Below are 18,623 nucleotides of genomic sequence, written 5' to 3' on the forward strand. Positions count from 1 at the left end.
TTAAGACCAAGAAAGAAATTGTGGATAATTTGAACTAAACTTGAGGTGTATTAAGCTTGGCTGTTCTGAGTGTGACCTGTTCTTTCTTCACCCTTTGCCAGACACCAACTCTTCCTTGATCAAATGTCACAGTCCCAGGTGCAGCAACCAAAAGTCATCATACAGCTGTCATTAGGTCATAGGCTTAGAACAGAAGTGATGAAGCCATCCATGCTAACCCACACACCATGTGCTTTGGAAGAAAACACAATATACATTTGGGTCTTGTCTATGATGTGCAATTTATTATGTCAATGCTAAGGCATAATAGATGTCCACTTATATATAGAACCAGAAAGTGAATTTATGGTTTCCTGAAGCAGATACTATTTGTCTACAGAAATGGCGAATCTCTATAAAACTTCCAATACTTATAAACAACCTCTGTACACATTATTATTTGGTGAGACATCAGGAAGGATAATGATGATGCTGTTAAATAATTTACAAGAAAGAATATACATGAAAGTGAATGTACCTGTGAGAATCACGTGTTTATTCAATAAAATCCCAAATTTTAGATTGAGTTCATTTCATAAGACTGATTTGAAAGATGGGTTTCTGAGGCTACTTACAGAGAACCAGCCACTGAGTTCATATCATATCAGAGACAGTTCCTGTTCCCCTTATTATGGTACCCACTTGGATACTGAACTGCCATGAGCTACATCTGAGCAGGGGTTCTAGGTTATATCCATGAATGGACCTTGGTTGGAGTATGAGTCTCAGAAAAAGATATGTGCCCAGGTTTTTTGGTTCTGTTGCTCTCCTTGTGTAGTTCCTGTCTTCTCCAGCTCCCCCTATCTCCCCCATCTTTCATAAGATTCCATGCACTCTGCCCAAAGTTTGGTTAAAAGTCTCAGCATCTGCTTTGATACACTGCTGAGTAGAGACTATCAGCAGCCCTCTGTTTTAAGCTCCTGTCCTGTTTCCTGTTTTCCCCTACTTCTAATGTCCATCCCATTTGTCATTCTGAGGGAGGATTGTTCATTCACACCATTCTTGCAGCTGTATCTTCTATTCTTTTTCTTTAAGATTTATTATTATTATTATTATTAACTACACTTTATTCATTTTGTATCCCCCCATAAGTCCCTCCCTTCTCCCCTCCAGATCCTACCTTTTCTCCCCTTTCTGCATGCATGCTCCTCCCCAAGTCCACTGATAGGGGAGATCCTCCTGTCCTTCCTTCTGATCTTAGTCTATCAGATCACATCAGGAATGGCTGCATTGTCTTCTTCTGTGGCCTGGAAAGGCTGCTCCCCCCTCAGGGGGAGATGATCAAAGAGCAGGCCAATCAGTTTATGTCAGAAGCAGTCCCTCTTCCCATTACTATGTAACTCACTTGGACACTAAACTGCCCTGGGCTACATCTGTGCAGGGGTTCTAGGTTATCTCCATGAATAATCCTTAGTTGGAGTATGAGTCTCTGGGAAGTTCCCTGTGTTCAAATTTTCTTGTTCTGTTGCTCTCCCTGTGGAGTTCCTGTCCTCTCCAGATCTTGTTATTTCAAACTTATTACATAAAATTCCATTCAATCTGCCCATCAGTTGGCCGCACGGCTCAGCATCTGCTTTGATAGTCTACAGGGCAGAGGCTTTCAGAGGCCCTCTGTGGCAGGTTCCTAGGTTGTTGTATCATCTTTTCAATGAGCACCAGAACTAAATAGTTGGCCTAAACATTTATGCAGCATGAATTCTCTGGTAACAGCCTGAGGAAATTGCTTGGTATTGAGGTGGAAAATTCCTCTGTGTTGAGTGGCTACCTAAATCTGTCAGCCACAATAGAGTTGATTTTGGAGAACTGTCATCAGTGTTGTGATGACCAAAGTGCTAATTCTAGAAGTAAGCATATAAAACTATTTTCACTAGGGCAACAGTGGCACAATAGTTTTTAGTACAATGAATTTGTGATATAATTAATTCCGATTCCAAGAAAGAATCCATAGTTGGTATTTTATGCCAATGCATATTCATTAATTACATGAAGGTCCATAGGCTCTAGAGAGAATTTAAGGATTTTTGTTGCTGTAGTACTTAAATATATCTGATGTCTTTTAAACTGACTTTAAAATATCTAAATTAAACATGTGGATTATTTTAACTCTCATCTTAGGTTTTAAAGAATCACTGTTCAGAGTATTTAGTGATTACTGGTAGAGATTCATAATAACACCATGGATAATTTATTAATGCTGTGTCCTGGTGTTCAAATATTCAATAAGGAATCTCTCTCTGTCCATAAGCATTATGAAAGAGATGATAAAAATATTAGAATCCAAGGAAATAGAAGTAATTATGAACAACAATTATTTCCTGATCATTTGCCATCAGGCTGCTAAGTCGGCTTCAGAGATATCAAAACTATCTTGGACAGGAATCATGACGCAGGAAGAAGCAAAAGGAAATCCTCCTGAAAGAGATAAGTGAGTGATAATAAATCTGTTAACATTCCCTGGAGATATACAGACATGGTTCACATATGAACATGACTTCTTGCTGTCACACGGCTATGCATACCTTTGGGGCTTATCTACTAGTATATATAGTAGGAGGAAACTAGCTGAATGCATGACTCCAGTGAAGCAAATCACCAGAGTCAGCACTCATCCTGCTTGGGAACTCCTCAGCGATGGAGCTGCCATTGAGTCAACTACACTTCTGTAAGTGAATTTTCTTCTATGTCTCTCTATGAAAAAGAATCAATTAAATTGTTCATTTATTTTGTTTTAATGATGTTCTTAGGAATCTTTGATGTTCAGTCTGGCATCAACAAGTAGTTGTTCATAGTATTACAATAAAAAATACTCCACTGTAGATTTTCTTACATCCTTTAAAATTATTTTCTTGAAAGATATTGTAGAAATATACAAGAGTGCAGGAAAATTTTTGTTTTTAAACTTCGTGGTGGATATCATCATTTTGGACACTGATGGAACAAAGAAAGCACACTTTATTTGTTTCCTTCCTCTACATATTAGACAATAAAAAAGACATGATTACTAATACAAAAGATGAAGAGAATGCTGTCCTAAAATACAAAGTCAGTTTAGAATTGCTAAGTTATAAGGGGGTTGATCTGGAATCATATGAAAGAAGGGGGAGATAGAAAGACCTGGAAGGGACTGGGGCTTTACAAGGGGAGCAAAAAAATCAAACAGATAATGTGGACATAGTGGTCTTTTCTGAGACTCATCCTCCAACCAAGGACAATTAATGGATATAACCTAGAACCCTTTCTCATATGTAGCCGACAGCAGCTCCGTCTTCAAATGGGCACGCTTGGAAGGGGAACAGGGGCTGTCTCTGACATGAACTCCGGGGCTGGCTCTATGATCATCTCCCCTGGAAGGGGAAGCAGCCTAACCAGGCCACAGAGGAAGACAATACACCCAGTCCTTTTGAACCCTGACAAGCTAGGGTCAGATGGAAGGGAAAGAGGACCTCCCCTATTTGTGGACAGGGAAGGGTCATGGGAGGAGAAGAAGGAGGAAAGGTGATATTGGAAGGGGATGAGGTAGGGGGCTACACCTGCAATACAAAGTAAATAAAGTATAATAAATAAAAAAATTAAAATTAAAAAAGTAATCTTCAATATTTTCATAAATTAAATTGAGCTTAAACTCCAAGGTTACCACATCATCTTAATAAGGGCTTAAATATTCTACAGAATTAATTTCAGTTACAGACATTTGTAAAATGTAGAAGCACTCCTGAAACACAGGTAATGGGAAATGACTTGCTTCTCAAAATGTTATAGAGAAAAATACATTACCTTGCCTAAATACTCTCAGTAATTATATCTATCATGCTAGAGAGTCAATACCAAATAATCTAGTAAAGAAAACGGCAGACAGATAAAACTTTTCTGTATCAGTTGAACCCTGAAATCCTCAGATCAATACATTATTCCTAAGTGGCTCCTGTTTCTAAGTTGCAGGGACACTCCTGATTTTGGTGACGTCAAACCTACTGCTGTGGGAGAAAGCTGCAGCAATTCTTCCATGTCTTACTGAAGAGGGAGGCTGTACGGAGCCCCCTGTGGAAACCTTTAGCAATGCCCTCGACAGAGCTGAAACAATCCGTAGTCTTGCTGAGCAAATAAATGAAGAATTTGTAAGTACCTCCACCTTCATACTAATGTTTGAATTCTGCTGGAACCTGAGACAGTAAGCATCACAACTCAAATATCAGAAAATACAACGTCATTGGTAAAGGACATTCCAAGTACTGATACATGGAAAGGGTCAACTGGACAGTTTCATAAAATGTCAATGAATCTAATGATTTCTCTACATTTTCTCTGGTTTTGTGAAGAAAAAAAAAAAAGAAAAGAAAAACAAAACCCTATACTAGAGACCTTTACAAATATGACTAGGGAGTGAATTCTCATTTCCTATTGTTCCATTCAAGGAAATGAATTTCAATTGGCCAAGTTCAAATAGGGCATTTAAGATATTTACTCTAAGTGTGGATGGTGCAGTGAACTATATATTTGGAACACAGGTAAACTATGACATGTAAGAGGCAAGAATAAAGATAGAGAGACAGAGAAAGAAAACAGAAAGAAGAACGAAAGAAAGAAAGAAAGAAAGAAAGAAAGAAAGAAAGAAAGAAAGAAAGGAAAAAAGAGGAAGGGAGAGAGAAAGGAAAGGAAAGAGAAAGAGAGATAAAAGAAAAAAAGGAGGAAGGAAGGAAGGAAGGAAGGAAGGAAGGAAGGAAGGAAGGAAGGAATCTAGATTTCTAAGCACATAAATATTAGTTATTGTGGTTTAAGAATTTATAGTGTTAGAATTTGTCCAATATCAGGGCAGAATTAGAAGTATATCTGTTCCTTTCAGACTGATTGATACACTTCATTTCTCAAAGTCAGAAAATCCAAAGGAAAAAAATAGACAAACCTTCAATATGATGGGCATCAAGAGAATGTTATTCTTTTTGAAATAAACATGTTTTTATGTTGATTTTTTTCTGACTAGATGTTATTTTTTTTTCCTTTTAACATGACTCAGTTCCTCGATGACCGCTCTTCCAAATATTTTAATAATTTTGTAAGTACCTAACTTCTTTCCAACTGCTACCCAAAGAAGCCTCATGCCACTGATCGCAATTTAGATAAGAAAGCATTACAGTGTATTATTTATTTCTTATTCTTAACTGACAGTTTTTCAACTTCTTAACCTTCACAATAATTACTAACCTTTCATGAGTTAGCTGTTATTAGAAATATATAAGATATCCTAAATTATATATTTAATACAATTTAATATTTCATTAATCATACAATCACGAATAGACTAAATAAAATTATTATTTTAATGTTTTCTTCACTTAGAATTTATTTTAAATAGTTTCTCTTTCATTAGTAATTTTGAAACAACAGAGACACACAATTTTATTTTAAAACTATTAAAATCTTTATATTACACAGCTATGTATTCAATGTTCAATTAATAAATTTATAATTTTGAAACGTGAGTAGGTCAACATCAGTATTTACAAAAAGAAAACAGAAAGATTAATAAAAATGTGCTATGGGTTTCTGCTGAAATCCTAGAGAAAGATAGTAATTAAAACTTTAGGTTCTTAATAAATTTACTTCTTTCAGTGTCTGCCTTCCAAATAGTAACTTTAAAAAAAGTGGGAATACAGGAGAATAAGAAGACAGGATTCAAAAGTTGGGTGAAGAGCCAAATTAAGATGCAGATACATGAGTCTAAAAATTAGTTGATGGTCAGTTTCTTAATTCCTTAATATTAGTTTTATGATTAAAATTTAGATAACCAACAAATGCATTAATATTCTGTTAATGAAGTCATTTATATAATTTCTGTAATGCAACAGATTTTTGTTTCTTATTTGCAGCTTTCAAAAATGGTTAAGGAGGATTATCATAGTTACACTGCCAGAACTCACTGCCACTCCACTATCACGAACCCTCCAGCTTCGGGACCTGAACACACAAATATCGCAGTAAGGAAATATCCTTGTTTTATACTAGGTATATATATGTGATATGAAGCTAGGAGTAGTACAGCTGGATCTTGAGGTAGCACTATCCTTATTGTCTGAGAAAGCACCAGATTAATTTTCAATGTGGTTGGACAAGTTTACATTCCCAGCAGTAATGGAGGAGGGTTCCCCACAGCCTCTCCAGCATGTGTTTTCACTTGAGTTTTGATCTCAGCCATTCTGATGGGTGTAGAGTGAAATCTCTGGGTTGTTTTGATTTGTATTTCCCTGATGACTAAGGATGTTGAGCATTTCTTTTTTTAATTTTTTAATTTTTAATTCTTTATTAATTACACTTTATTCATTTTGTATCCCCCCTGTGGTTTCCTCCTTCCTCCTGTCCCAATCCCTTCCTTCCTCCACCCTCTGCATGCATGCCCTTCCCCAAGTCCACTGATAGGGGAGGTCTTCTTTTCCTTCCTTCTGATCCTAGTCACTTAGGTCTCATCAGGAGTGGCTGCAGTGTCTTCTTCTGTGGCCTTGTAATGCTGCTTCCCCCTCAGTGGAAGGTACTTAAAGAGCAGGCCAATCAGTTCATGTCAGAGACAGTCCCTGTTCCTATTACAATGGAACACACTTGGATACTGAACTGCCATGGGCTACATCTGTGCAGGGGTCTTAGATTACCTCCATGCACAGACCATTGTTGGAGTACCAGTCTGAGGAAAGACCACTGTGCTCATATTTTTTGGTTCTGTTGCTCTCCTTGTGGAGTACCTGTCCTCTACAGATCTTACTGTTTCCCACTTTTTTCCTAAGATTCCCTGCACTCTGCCCAAAGATTGCCCAAGAGTCTCAGCATCTGCATTGATAGTCTGCAGGACAGAGCCTTTCAGAGGTCCTCTGTGTCAGGCTCCTGACTTGTTCCCTCTTTTTCTCCTTCTTCTGATGTCCATCCTCTAGGCCTTTCTGCATAGAAAATGAGCATTTTAGCAAGAGTCCTCCCTCTTGATTAGTTTCTTTAGGTGTACAGATTTTAGTAGGTTTATCCTATATTATGTGTCTATGAGTATATACCGTGTGCGTCTTTCTGCTTCTGGGATAGCTCACTCAGGATGATCTTTTCCAGATCCCACCATTTACCTGCAAATTTCATGATTTCCTTGTTTTGTTATTGCTGAGTAATACTCCATTCTGTAGGTATTCCACAATTTGTGAATCCATTCCTCCACTGAGGGACATCTACGCTGTTTCCAGCTTCTGGCTTTCCAAAAAGGCTGCTACAAACATGGTTGAGCAAATGTCCTTATTGTGTACTTGAGACTCTTTTGGTTATATGCCTAGGAGTGGTATAGCTGGATCTTTTTTTTTTCTTTTTTCTAATATTTTTTAATTTTAATTTTAATTTAATTTTTATTTTATTTTTATTTTATACATTCACTTGTATCCCAGCTGTAGCCCTCTTCCTCTTTCCCTCCTAAGTTCCCCTCCTCCCTACTTCCTTCCGAGAGGTATACCTGGATCTTGTGGAAACACTATTCCTAGTTGTCTGAGAAAGTGCCACATTGCTTTCCAGAGTGGTTGTACAAGTTTACATTCCCACCAGCAGTGGAGGAGAGTTCCCTTTTCTCCACAACCTCTCCAGCATGTGTTGTTTCTTGAGGTTTTGATCTTAGCCATTCTCATGGGTGTAATCTTAGGGCCTTTTTAATTTGCATTTCCCTGATGTCTAATAACGTTGAGCATTTCTTTAAGTATTTCTCTGCCATTCGATATTCTTCTATTGAGAATTCTTTGTTTAGCTTTGTACTCCATTTTTTAATTGGATTACTTGGTTTATTGCTCTTTAACTTCTTCAGTTCTTTATAAATACTGGATATCAGTCCTTGGTCAGATATAAGGTTGGTGAATATCCTTTCCCAATCTGTAGGCTGTCGTTTTGTTCTGACAACAGTGTCCTTTGCTTTACATAAGATCTTCAGTCTTATGAGGTCCCGTTGATTAATTGTTGGTCTTAGAGCCTGTGATGTTGGTGTTCTGTTCAGGAAGTTGTCTCCTGTGCCAATGAGTCCAAGGCTCTTCCCCACTTTTCTTCTAAGTGGTTTAGTGTGTCTGGTTTTATGTTGAGGTCTTTGATTCATTTGGACTTTAGTTTTGTGCAGAGTGATAAGTATGGAACTATTTTCATTTTTCTGTATGTAGACATCCAGTTGGACCAGCACCATTTGTTGAAGATGCTGTCTTTTCTCCAATGAATGGTTTTGGCATCTTTGTCAAAAATCAGGTGTCCATAAGTGTGTGGATTTATGTTAGGGTCTTCTAATCAATTGCATTGATCCACGAGTCTGTTTCTATGCCAGTACCATGCAGTTTTAGTATTGTTGCTCTACAGTACAGCTTGAGATCAGGGATGGAGATACCTCCTGAAGATCTTTTACCGTAGAGAATAGTTTTAGCAATTCTGGGCTTCTTGTTGTTCCATATGAAGTTGAGAATTTTTCTTTCCATGTCTGTAAAGATTTGTGTTGGTAATTTGATGGGAATTGCATTGAATCTGTAGATTTCTTTTGGTCAAATGGCCATTTTTACTATATTAATCCTGCCAAGCCATGAGCATGGGAGATCTTTCCATCTTCTCATATCTTCTTCTAATTCTTTCTTCAGAGACTGGAAATTTTTTTCATACAAGTCTTTGTCTGGTTTGGTTAGGTTCACATCAATGTACTTCATGTCTTTGTGGCTATTGTGAAGGATGTTTTTTCCCTAATTTCTTTCTCGGCCCTTTTGTCTTTTGTATACAGGAGGGCTACTGATATTTTTTAGTTAATTTTGTATCAAGCCACTTTGCTGAAGGTGTTAGTCAGCTGTAGGACTTCCCTGCTAGAATTTTTGGGGTCAGTAATGTATGCTACCATAACATCTGCAAATAGTGATACTTTGACTTCTTCCTTTCAAATTTGTATCCCCTTGATCTCCTTCAATTGTCTTATTGCTCTAGCAAGGACTTCCAGAACAATGTTGAAGCTATATGGAGAGAGTGGGCAGCCTTGCCTTGTTCCTGATTTCAGTGGGAATGATTTAAGTTTCTCTCCATTGAGATTGATATTGGTTATAGACTTGATGTATATTGCCTTTACTATGTTCAGGTATGTGCCATGTATCCCTGATCTCTCCAATATTTTAAACATGAATGGATGTTGCTTTTTCAGCATCTAAGGAGATGATCCTATGGATTTTCTCCTTCAGTTTGTTTATGTGGTGGATCACATTGATGGACTTCCATATATTGAACCATCCCTGCATGCCTGGGATGAAGCCTACTTGGACATAGTGGATGTTATCTTTGATGTGTTCTTGGATTCTTTTGCAAGTATGTTGTTGAATGTCTTTGCATCAATGTTCGTGATGGAGATTGGCCTGAAGTTCTCTTTTTTGTTGGGTCTTTGTGAGGTTTAGGTACCAAGGTGACTGTGGCTTCATAGAATGAGTTTGGCAGTGTTCCTTCAGTTTCTCTTTTGTGGAATAGTTTGAAGAGTATTGATGTTAGCTCTTCTTTGAAGGTCTGGTAGAATTCTGCATTGAAACCATCTGGCCATGGGCTTTTTTGGCATGGTAGACTTGATGACAGCTTCTATTTCCTTAGGGGATATAGGACTATTTAATTGGTTTACCTGGTCTTGATTCAGCTTTGGCATCGGTCGGGAAAATTGTCTATTCCATTTAGATTTTCAAATTTTGTGGCAAAATTTTGTAACTTTGAAGTAAGACCTAATTATTGTTTGGATTTCTTCAGTGTCTGTGGTTATGTCCCCCTTTTCGTTTCTGACTTTGTTGTTTTGGATAGTTTCTCTCTGCCATTTAGTATTTTGGCTAAGGTTTTGTCTATCTTGTTGATTTTCTCAAAGAAACAGTTCTTGGTTTCATTGATTCTTTGAATTGTTTTATTTGTTTCTAATTTATTGATTTCAGCGCTGAGTTTGATTATTTCCAGCTGTCTACTCCTCTTTGGTGTGTCCGCTTCTTTTTTTTCTAGGGCTTTTAAGTGAGCCATTAAGTTGCTTGCATGAGATGTTTTGAATTTCTTCTTGAAAGCACTTAGTGCTATGAACTTTCCTCTTAGCACTGCTTTCATGTGTCCTGTAAGTTTGGGTATGTTGTGCCTTCATTTTCGTTGAATTCCAAGAACTCTTTAATTTCTTTCTTTATTTCTTCTCTGACCCAGATGTCATTTAGTAGCAAGTTGATCAGTTTCCATGTCTGTGTAGGCCTTTTGGTATATTTGTCATTGAGGTCCAGCTTTAGTCCATTCTAATCAGATAGGCTACAAGGGCTTCTTTTATCTGTTGAGGCTTGCTTTGTGACCAACTATATGGAGAAGGTTCCATGAGGTGCTGAGAAGAAGGTAAATTCTTTTGTGTTTGGGTGAAAGGTTCTGTAGATATCTGTGAGGTGCATTTGATTAATAACCTCTATCAGAGTTATTGTTTCTTTGTTTAATTTCTGTTTTGTTGAACACTCCATTATTGAGAGTGGGGTGTTGAAGTCTCTCACTATTAATGTATGGGGTCTATGTGTGGTTTAAGTTTTATTAAAGTTTCTTTTACAAATGTATGTGCCCTTGCATTTGGGGCATAGATGGTCAGGATTTTGATGTCTTCCTGGATGATTTCTCCTTGATGAGTATGAAGTTTCCTTCTATATCTCTTTTCATTAATTTTCATTGGCTACTCTTGTTTGCTTGTTGGGTCCATTGCTTGGAAAACTGTCTTCCAGCCCTTTACTCTCAGGTAATGTCTATCTTTGTGATTTAGGTGTGTTTGTTATATGCAACAGATTGTTGCATCTTGTTTATGCATCCATTCTGTTAGTCTATGTCTTTTTATTGAAGAATTGAGTTCATTGATGTTGAGGGAGATTAAAGACCAGTGGCTGTTAGATCCTTTGATATTGATGTTGGCAATCGTAGTGTGTTTGTGTGTTTGGCTACTTTTGGTTTTGCTGTAGTGAGGTTATTTATTTTCTGTGTTTTCTTGAAAGTAGTTATTTTTCTTGGGTTGTATTTTTCCTTCTAGTATCTTCTTTAACACTGGATTTGTGTGTAGGTATTGTTGAAATTTGTTTTTGTCATTGAATATCTTGTTTTCTCCATTTATGAGGACCGAGAGTTTTGCTGGGTACAGTAGCCTTAGTCTGATAACTGTGTTCTCTTAGGATCTTCATGATATCCATCCAGGCTCTTCTGACTTTCATAGATTCTGTTGAGAAGTCAGGTGTGATTCTGATGGGTTTACCATTATATGTTTTTTGGCCTTTTTCCCTTGCAGCTTTTAGTATTTTTTTTTCTTTGTTCTGTATACTTACTGTTTTGATTATTATGTAATGAGAGGATTTTCTTTTCTGATCTAATTTATTAGGTGTTCTTTAGGCCTCTTGTATTCTTATAAGCCTCCCCTTTTAAGTTGGTGAAATTTTCTTCAATGGTTTTGTTGAAAATATTTTCTGGGCCTTGGAGGAGGGAATCTTCTTTTTCCTCTATTCCTATTATTCTTAGGATTTGTCTTTTTATGTTGTCTTGGATTTCTTGGATGGTTTGTGTCAGATAATTTTTAGATTTATTATTTTCTTTGACAGATACATTGATTTTTTTCCATTGTATCTTCCACACCTTAGATTCTTTCTTTCATATCGTGTAATCTGTTGGTTATATTTACCTCTGAAGTTCCTATTTTCTTTCCTAGGTTCTCCCTCTCCATAATTTCCTCCATTTGTGTTTTCTTTAATTCTTCCTATTCTATCTTCTGATCTTGAACCGTTTTGTTGATTTCCTTCACCTGTTTGACTGTATTTTCCTTCTATTCCTTCAGCTGTTTCTTTGAACATTCCTCTGTTTCTTTTATTTCTTTCAGTGATTTAATCATATCCTCTCTGAATGCCACAAGCTGTTTGGCTGCATCTTCCTTTATTTCTTTAGGGATGACCATAATCTGTTTTATTATATCTTCCCCTAAATCTTTACTCATTTTATTTACTTCCTCCACTGAACTCTTCATAAGCATAGATGTAAGGTCATCTTCTTGAATTTCACCTATGTTAAGGTGTCCAGGGCTACTTGACCCTTGATAACTGGGTTCTGGTGATACCATATTGCTTTGCCTTTTGTTGGTTGTGCTTTTTTGCTGGCATCTACCCATCTCTCTGTCTCAGGTGTTGTCTGTTAATTTCTGGTGCCTGCTGCGTCCTGGGGTGGGAGAATCCACTTGGTGGGGTTCTGAAGTTCTCCTCTGCTTTTTGGGTATGGTCAACTGAATGGTGGTGCTTCTTAGGAATTGTCACAGTTCACTTCAGGTGTAGGGAACTGTGTGGCAACTGTAGTGTTCATGAAGGCTCTCTTCTCCTCAGGAGAGGTCCTGGTGCTGGCTGCCCTGCTGCTGGGTTTCTTGCTCTGAATTAAGTGAGCAGCAGCTGTTGCTCTTAAGGTTTAATTGTTGGGTGCAGCCCTCTTGAAGAACCAGGGAGTCCCACAGTTTTGTCAGCTTAGCTAGGGATAACTGGTTGATCCTAAGAACAGTATCTGAGGGCTGCTGTAATAACTCTCTGGATTTTGTAGGTCTGAGGATGTAGCTGTGTGCCTCAGTGCCCTAGATAGATTTAATAATGGAGGGTGAGCACATTGCTCATGCCAGCAGTAGAATGCTAGAGCCTAGAGTCTATGTGAATCCAGAACGTATTTTGGAGTTGGGTGTCTTGAGCATTGGACTTGATGATCCCCCCACCCCCACTGTGGTGTTTCCTCCTGTCAGGGACAACCAGTCTTTGCTTTGGGAACAGCTGTTCTGTCTGTGATGGCGAGTAGAACCCCCAGGCACAGACTTACCTGGCTCTGCCTTTCTGCATTTCTGGGGATTAGGTGCCTGGGTGTCTGTCGAAACTTGGTAATTTTTCCCAATAACTTTTCGCCATTTCAGGTGGTATTGGCTGAGTGCTCTGAGATCAGGCCAGCCATTCTGCTCCCTGTGGGTTTGAACCCAACAGAGAAACTCAGTCTCTGGTGCCTTGGGGCCCAAAGTTCTATCTGGGGCAGCAAGTCAGGCACACAGGCAGGACTTTGTGCAGGCAGGCACCTGGGTCCCAGGCTCTGGCTCTGGGCTGGCTCCTGGGTGCCTGCGGAACCCCGAGTATTTTCCAGGGGATGTCTGGGTGACCGAAGGTGGGTCCCAATCTTTTCGTGCACCGTGGGGTTATCTCTTGACTGGAAATCCCAATCTCTGGTGTTGTGGTGCCCACAGTTCAGTCTGGGACAGTGAACAGAGAATCCTGGCATATGGTGGCTCTGGGCTGGCAACCAAGCCCATGGTGGAACCAGGATCTCTTCCATGATATAGCTGGGTGAGTCAAAGCTGATTAAATCCCTCACTATGCAGAATCCTCTCACCTGGGAAACACAATCACTTGTGTTTTAGGGCCACGAGTTCTGATTGCTGGTCACTGTGTCGATCCTGTTGTGGTGCTGGTCATCACAGTGCCACCATCTTGTGCTCATCCCTATCAAGCATTTTTTAAGTGTTTCTTTGGCATTCTATGTTCCTCTATTGAGAATTCTCTGTTTAGTTATGTACTCTATTTTTCAATTGGACTACTTGGTTTGTTGCTGTATAATTTCTTGAGTATACAACAAAGACTTTGCTCAACCATTTTCATAGCAGCTTTATTCATAGTAGCCAGAACCTGGAACCAACCCAGATGTCCCTCAGCTGAGGAATGGATATAGAAATTGTGGTACATTAAGAGAATGGAATACTACTCAGCAATTAAAAACAAAGAAATCATGAAATTTTCAGGCAAATGGTGGGAACTAGAAAAGATTATCTTGAGTGTGGTATCCTAGAAGCAGAAAGACACACATGGAATACTCACTCATAAGTGGATATCAGACATATAATATAGGATAAACATACTAAAATCTTTACACATAAAAAAGTTAAGCAAGAAAGAGGACCCTGGATAAGATTCCTAGTCTTTATTCAGAAAGGCAAATGAGATAGACGTTGGAAGAGTGAGAAAACAGTGAGCAGGACAGATGCCTACCACAGAGGATCTCTGAAAAAACTCGACCTAGTTAGGTATCAAAACAGATGCTGACAGTCATAGCTAAACATTGGACAGAGTGCAGAGAATCTTCTGAGAGAAGGTGGAGATAGAATGACCTGGAAAAGACAGGAACTCCACAAGAAGAGCAACAGATCCAAAAATTGAGGCCCAGAAGTATTTGCTGAGACTGATACTCCAGGCAAGGACGATTCATGGAGATTAACCCAGAACACTTGCACAGCTGTAGCCTGTGACATTTCAATACCCAAGTAGCTTCCACAGTAAGGGAAACAGGGGCTGTCTCTGACATGAACTCAGTGGCTGGCTCTTGGATCACCTCCCCCTGATGGGGGAAGCAACCTTACCAGGCCAAAGATGAAGACAATGCAGCAAGTCTTGATGAGACCTGATAGGCTAGGTCAGATGGAAGGGAGGGAGGACTTCCCCTTTCAGTGGACTGGGAATGGCCATTGGAGGAGAAGAAGAAGGGAGGGCAGGATTGTTAGGGCAGGACTGAGAACAAATGAGGGAGGGAATGAGAGAGGTGGCAACAGCTGAGATACAAATAAATAAATTGTAATGAATTTATAATAGACATTTAAAAAGAAAAAATGTCAAGGTGAGTTTCCTTAATGCTCTGTATTTATGGCTGTGTTGGTTTTTCAGGAATCATGATAGATGCAGTAAAAATGTATACAGAAAAAAATAAACATAAAATATGAAAAATTACATTATATTATTGATAAATTATAAATAAAATCAATTAACCTATAATAATGTAGTTTCTTAAATAGTCCATTTAAAAGTAGGTATTTTAGGAATGATTTACAGTGAAATTTTCTTAGTATCTTTTAGAGTTCTTTTAGCTAAATTGTCTGTTTATGATTATATACTCACTCCTATGTAATTGATGAAAATGTAGCTGTATTCATTACCTGTTGTTAATGGGTTCCCTATGGTGGCATTCTAAATTACTGAACACTATCACTTCTATTCTTGATTTTTAAATCTGTCCTGGTTCTATATTTATTTTACATTTCTCTTTGTCTCCTCATTTTTCTCTATGCCTTAACCAAAATTCAGATGAGCAGAATAGTCCTGTGAATTCCTACTATCATGTTCCTAAGTGTGCAACAATTCACTAATTCATAGTCATGAGGTCTATATATCATAGCAGTTCTACTTTTGTGACTATAATCATCTCCTTGTTATGAGTCCATGTAATAACATAACAGGATTATTTAAATTGAATATTATATGACAATAATAAGGGAAAATGAGGTCAAAGAGATCAAGAAAATAAATGTTTCTTCAGAGGTAGAATTTTGAGAGAATGTCAAAAAGCAATCTCTTGGCATTGCTATATTTGAACTTCACAAATAGATTAATGGGAACAGGTGTTATTTCAGTAAGTAATAAAAAGAAGTGGCAGTTTTGAAAAGTTTTACAAGACATTTACACTTGAATGGAATGTAAGGTAGCAAGTGGCCACATCAACCAATTGCAGAACTCAGCCTGAATCGCATGAGAGCATGATCCCATCTATTGCCATCATCATTTGCCTGCTCCTTTCCTTAATGCCACTTACATCTTCGTATTCTCATTTCCATGACGACTGGGGAAACTAACAGACATCAATAAAGTGAATGGGTAAATCAGCTATGAGCATCAAATCCTGAAGAGGCAATAGGCTGTTTGATTTCCATTGATTCCATTATTAAAGCCAATACTCTGTCATGGTTCTTAACCTATACATGGCAACAAAATTCCTAGTCTGTCAGAGGCAACAGGAAAGCCCATTCATGAGTGCCATGCTCTCTTCATTGTATCCTTGTTCTAATTTCTTAAATTTATATAGATATCACAAATGTGTACATTAATGAATGTATAATATATTGGGCGTGTATGAATCCCTGAGTGAAAATCATTTGAGCCTCTTGTCCCTGTGTGGTGATATCTCTGTTTCCTTAGTCAAATCTTATTGGCACCTATTGAGTCCAAGAAAGACCTGCTTTATCAATTGATAGACAAATAAACAAATAATAAATATCTCATTAGAGCTGAGGATGTTAGAATTTCATAGGGAGAACAAAACATGATGACCTAATCTCAGAAAAAATACTAATTTATTTCCGTAGATAATAGATGGATTGTTTAAATTTTACATTTCCACACCATGCAATGTCTTTAAAACATGGGCCATGTAGCATTACATGAAAAAAAAATTCTTCACTGAAATTATTTTAATGCAATAAGATAATGTTTCTATTTTGTTTCCTCAGACCGAAAAATATTTAAAAATGCTGATCAATTTTGTGGGTGCCTGGAATATCCCTCTGTACCATCTGGTGGTTGAACTGAGTACTATGGATGATGTTCCTAAAACTATCCTTTCAAAAGCCAAAGAGCTTGAAGAGAACAACAAAGAACTCCTGGATGACCTTAGATGGATACTCACCAAGGTGAGAAAATTTCCATTAGTTATTCTCATTCATGAAAGAGGTGGGTTGTCTAAATTAAAAAAAATGGAAATACCTCAGATTTCCTGAGTAAAATGCAAATATCTGATCTTGTGGATAATTTTCTCCTAAGACAGTGGTTCTCAACATGTGGGTCAGGACTCCTCTGGGGGTTTAAGGACCCTTTCACTGCAGTTGCCTATCAGATATCTTGTATATCATGTATTTACATTATGACTATTTCCAAAAATCATAATTATGTAGTAGCAACAAAAATTATTTTATGGATGGTGTTCACTATCACAGATTGAGAAAGTTGAGAACCACTGGACTTTGAGATTGCTGGCTGCTCCAACCTTCTCAGAGTCGCTTCTAATCACTACCACTCTGGAGATCATAATTAAACACAACTGTTACTATTAAGCCCTTAGAGGACTCCTGTCCGGGATAGAGTGAAAGAGCTCTAGTCTTCCCTAGGTTTCATATATTAAATCACCATCTGGTACGCATTACGTGTCAGATTTTCATTCATAAATTTCATGGAAATGGATTTAGTTGAAATGTATAAACAAATGGCGGTGCATATCAGCTTCTGTGATATACAAATGACATGTTAGAATGTCTTAAGTGAGAAACTGACACTGGCTCTTCCAATGTCACAGAGTCAAAGTGAAATTTTCTACTTTCCCTCTGTTTCTGAAAAGAAGTACTTACTTGTTTGTGATCCATTGTTTATTAGAACACAAACATATGAGTCTTGATCATACTTCCTAAAAGATGAACTGCTTGACAGTCTCCTGGCCTACATAAAAGAAAACCCATACCTTTGATGGAAGCAGTCCGTTTTTTTTTTTTTTTTTCTTTTTTTTTTCTTTTTTTTTTTTATCAGTTACATTTTATTAACTGTGTATCCCAGCCGTGTCCCGATCCCTCATTCCCTCCCAGTCCCTCCCTCCCTCCCTCATCTCCACCGTGCCCCTTTCCAAGTCCACTGATAGGGGGGACCTCCTCCCCATTCATCTGATCCTGTTTTATCAGGTATCTTCAGGACTGGCTGCAAAGCCCTCTTCTGTGGCCTAACAGGAATGCTCCTCCCTTCGGGGGTGGGGAGACCAAAGAGCCAGTCATTGAGTTCTGAGATTGACATTCAATCAAGGACCATGTATGAATATAACCTAGAACCTCCACTCAGATGTAGCCTGTGGTAGCTCAGTAACCGATTGGTTTCCCAAAGTGAGGGGAACAGGGACTATTTCTAACAGCAGTCCGTTTTTTAATGTATTTTTCTGATTGCACATATAAAGGAACACTAATAATATACCCAACAAGTAACTGTTATTTTGATTTTTAGGCCTATCCTACAGAAAAGAAAGAGGAAAATTTCCCGCGCTGGCAACATCTTCTCGCCTTAAAATCAAGGATCAGAAATGATCAGTTTGGGGCAATATTTAACCTTTCCAACTGCCTACGCTCAGATATATACTTCACTCTGTTTCATCTCAAAACACTGAGGTGTCGAATAACCAGAGAAAATTGTTAAGTGCACATCAACCCTGTCTGCTTCGGGGGTGGTCCATGACAGTCCATCGCTGAGAAGTTTCTTCTAATTTTATACCTTTTGAATGCATATGTGGGTATAATCTGTCTCCTTTTACATAATAAAAAGCATTTTCTTTAGAAATATCCAAGTCTAAAAAGCCTATTTTCTTTTGTTCAAGTGAATAAAATGCCTATCAATAAAGTTACGTTACCCCAATCAAATTTATCACAAACAATAGATGTTAACCTTAAAAATAAATGTATGGTTTACTTCAATATACTCACAGAAAAGTAGGAGGTTATTACCAAAGTGTAAAACTCTAATTAACAAAGTGTAAAACTCTAATCCACGTATACTAACAAGGAATATAAGCCATAATGCTTCATGACATCCAGACTGTCTTGAAAAACTCGGTTTACAATGAAAACACAGCCTATCCAATCCAATTGCTGTTTGACTCTACAACCTCAAGAAGACTTGGAGGGAAGAAGACATGAAGTGAATATGATAAAGACAAACTCAATGTATGCATAGAATTTCCAAATA

The 18,623-nt window shown here is 38.0% G+C and overlaps 1 protein-coding gene across 1 annotated transcript; it reads left to right on the plus strand.

Annotated features, from left to right (window-relative positions):
• The first annotated feature begins 2,670 nt into the window (after positions 1-2,670).
• Positions 2,671-18,077, plus strand: LOC110543281 (prolactin-8A9-like). The gene is made up of 6 exons (XM_060372720.1): positions 2,671-2,701; positions 3,979-4,154; positions 5,051-5,089; positions 5,904-6,011; positions 16,361-16,540; positions 17,889-18,077. The coding sequence occupies exons 1-6, from the start codon at positions 2,671-2,673 to the stop codon at positions 18,075-18,077; spliced, it is 723 nt and encodes a 240-aa protein (XP_060228703.1).
• Positions 18,078-18,623: the final 546 nt, after the last annotated feature.

This window comes from Meriones unguiculatus, chromosome 19 (assembly GCF_030254825.1).
Source record: "Meriones unguiculatus strain TT.TT164.6M chromosome 19, Bangor_MerUng_6.1, whole genome shotgun sequence".
NCBI classification, from domain to species: domain Eukaryota; kingdom Metazoa; phylum Chordata; class Mammalia; order Rodentia; family Muridae; genus Meriones; species Meriones unguiculatus.

Excerpts from the sequence above, each read along its gene's own strand:
- LOC110543281 (XM_060372720.1), top strand. The coding sequence starts at position 2,671 with ATGGAGCTGCCATTGAGTCAACTACACTTCT. Across the intron at positions 5,090-5,903 it reads CCAAATATTTTAATAATTTT|CTTTCAAAAATGGTTAAGGA; the intron begins GTAAGTACCTAA and ends TCTTATTTGCAG. Across the intron at positions 6,012-16,360 it reads CTGAACACACAAATATCGCA|ACCGAAAAATATTTAAAAAT; the intron begins GTAAGGAAATAT and ends TTGTTTCCTCAG.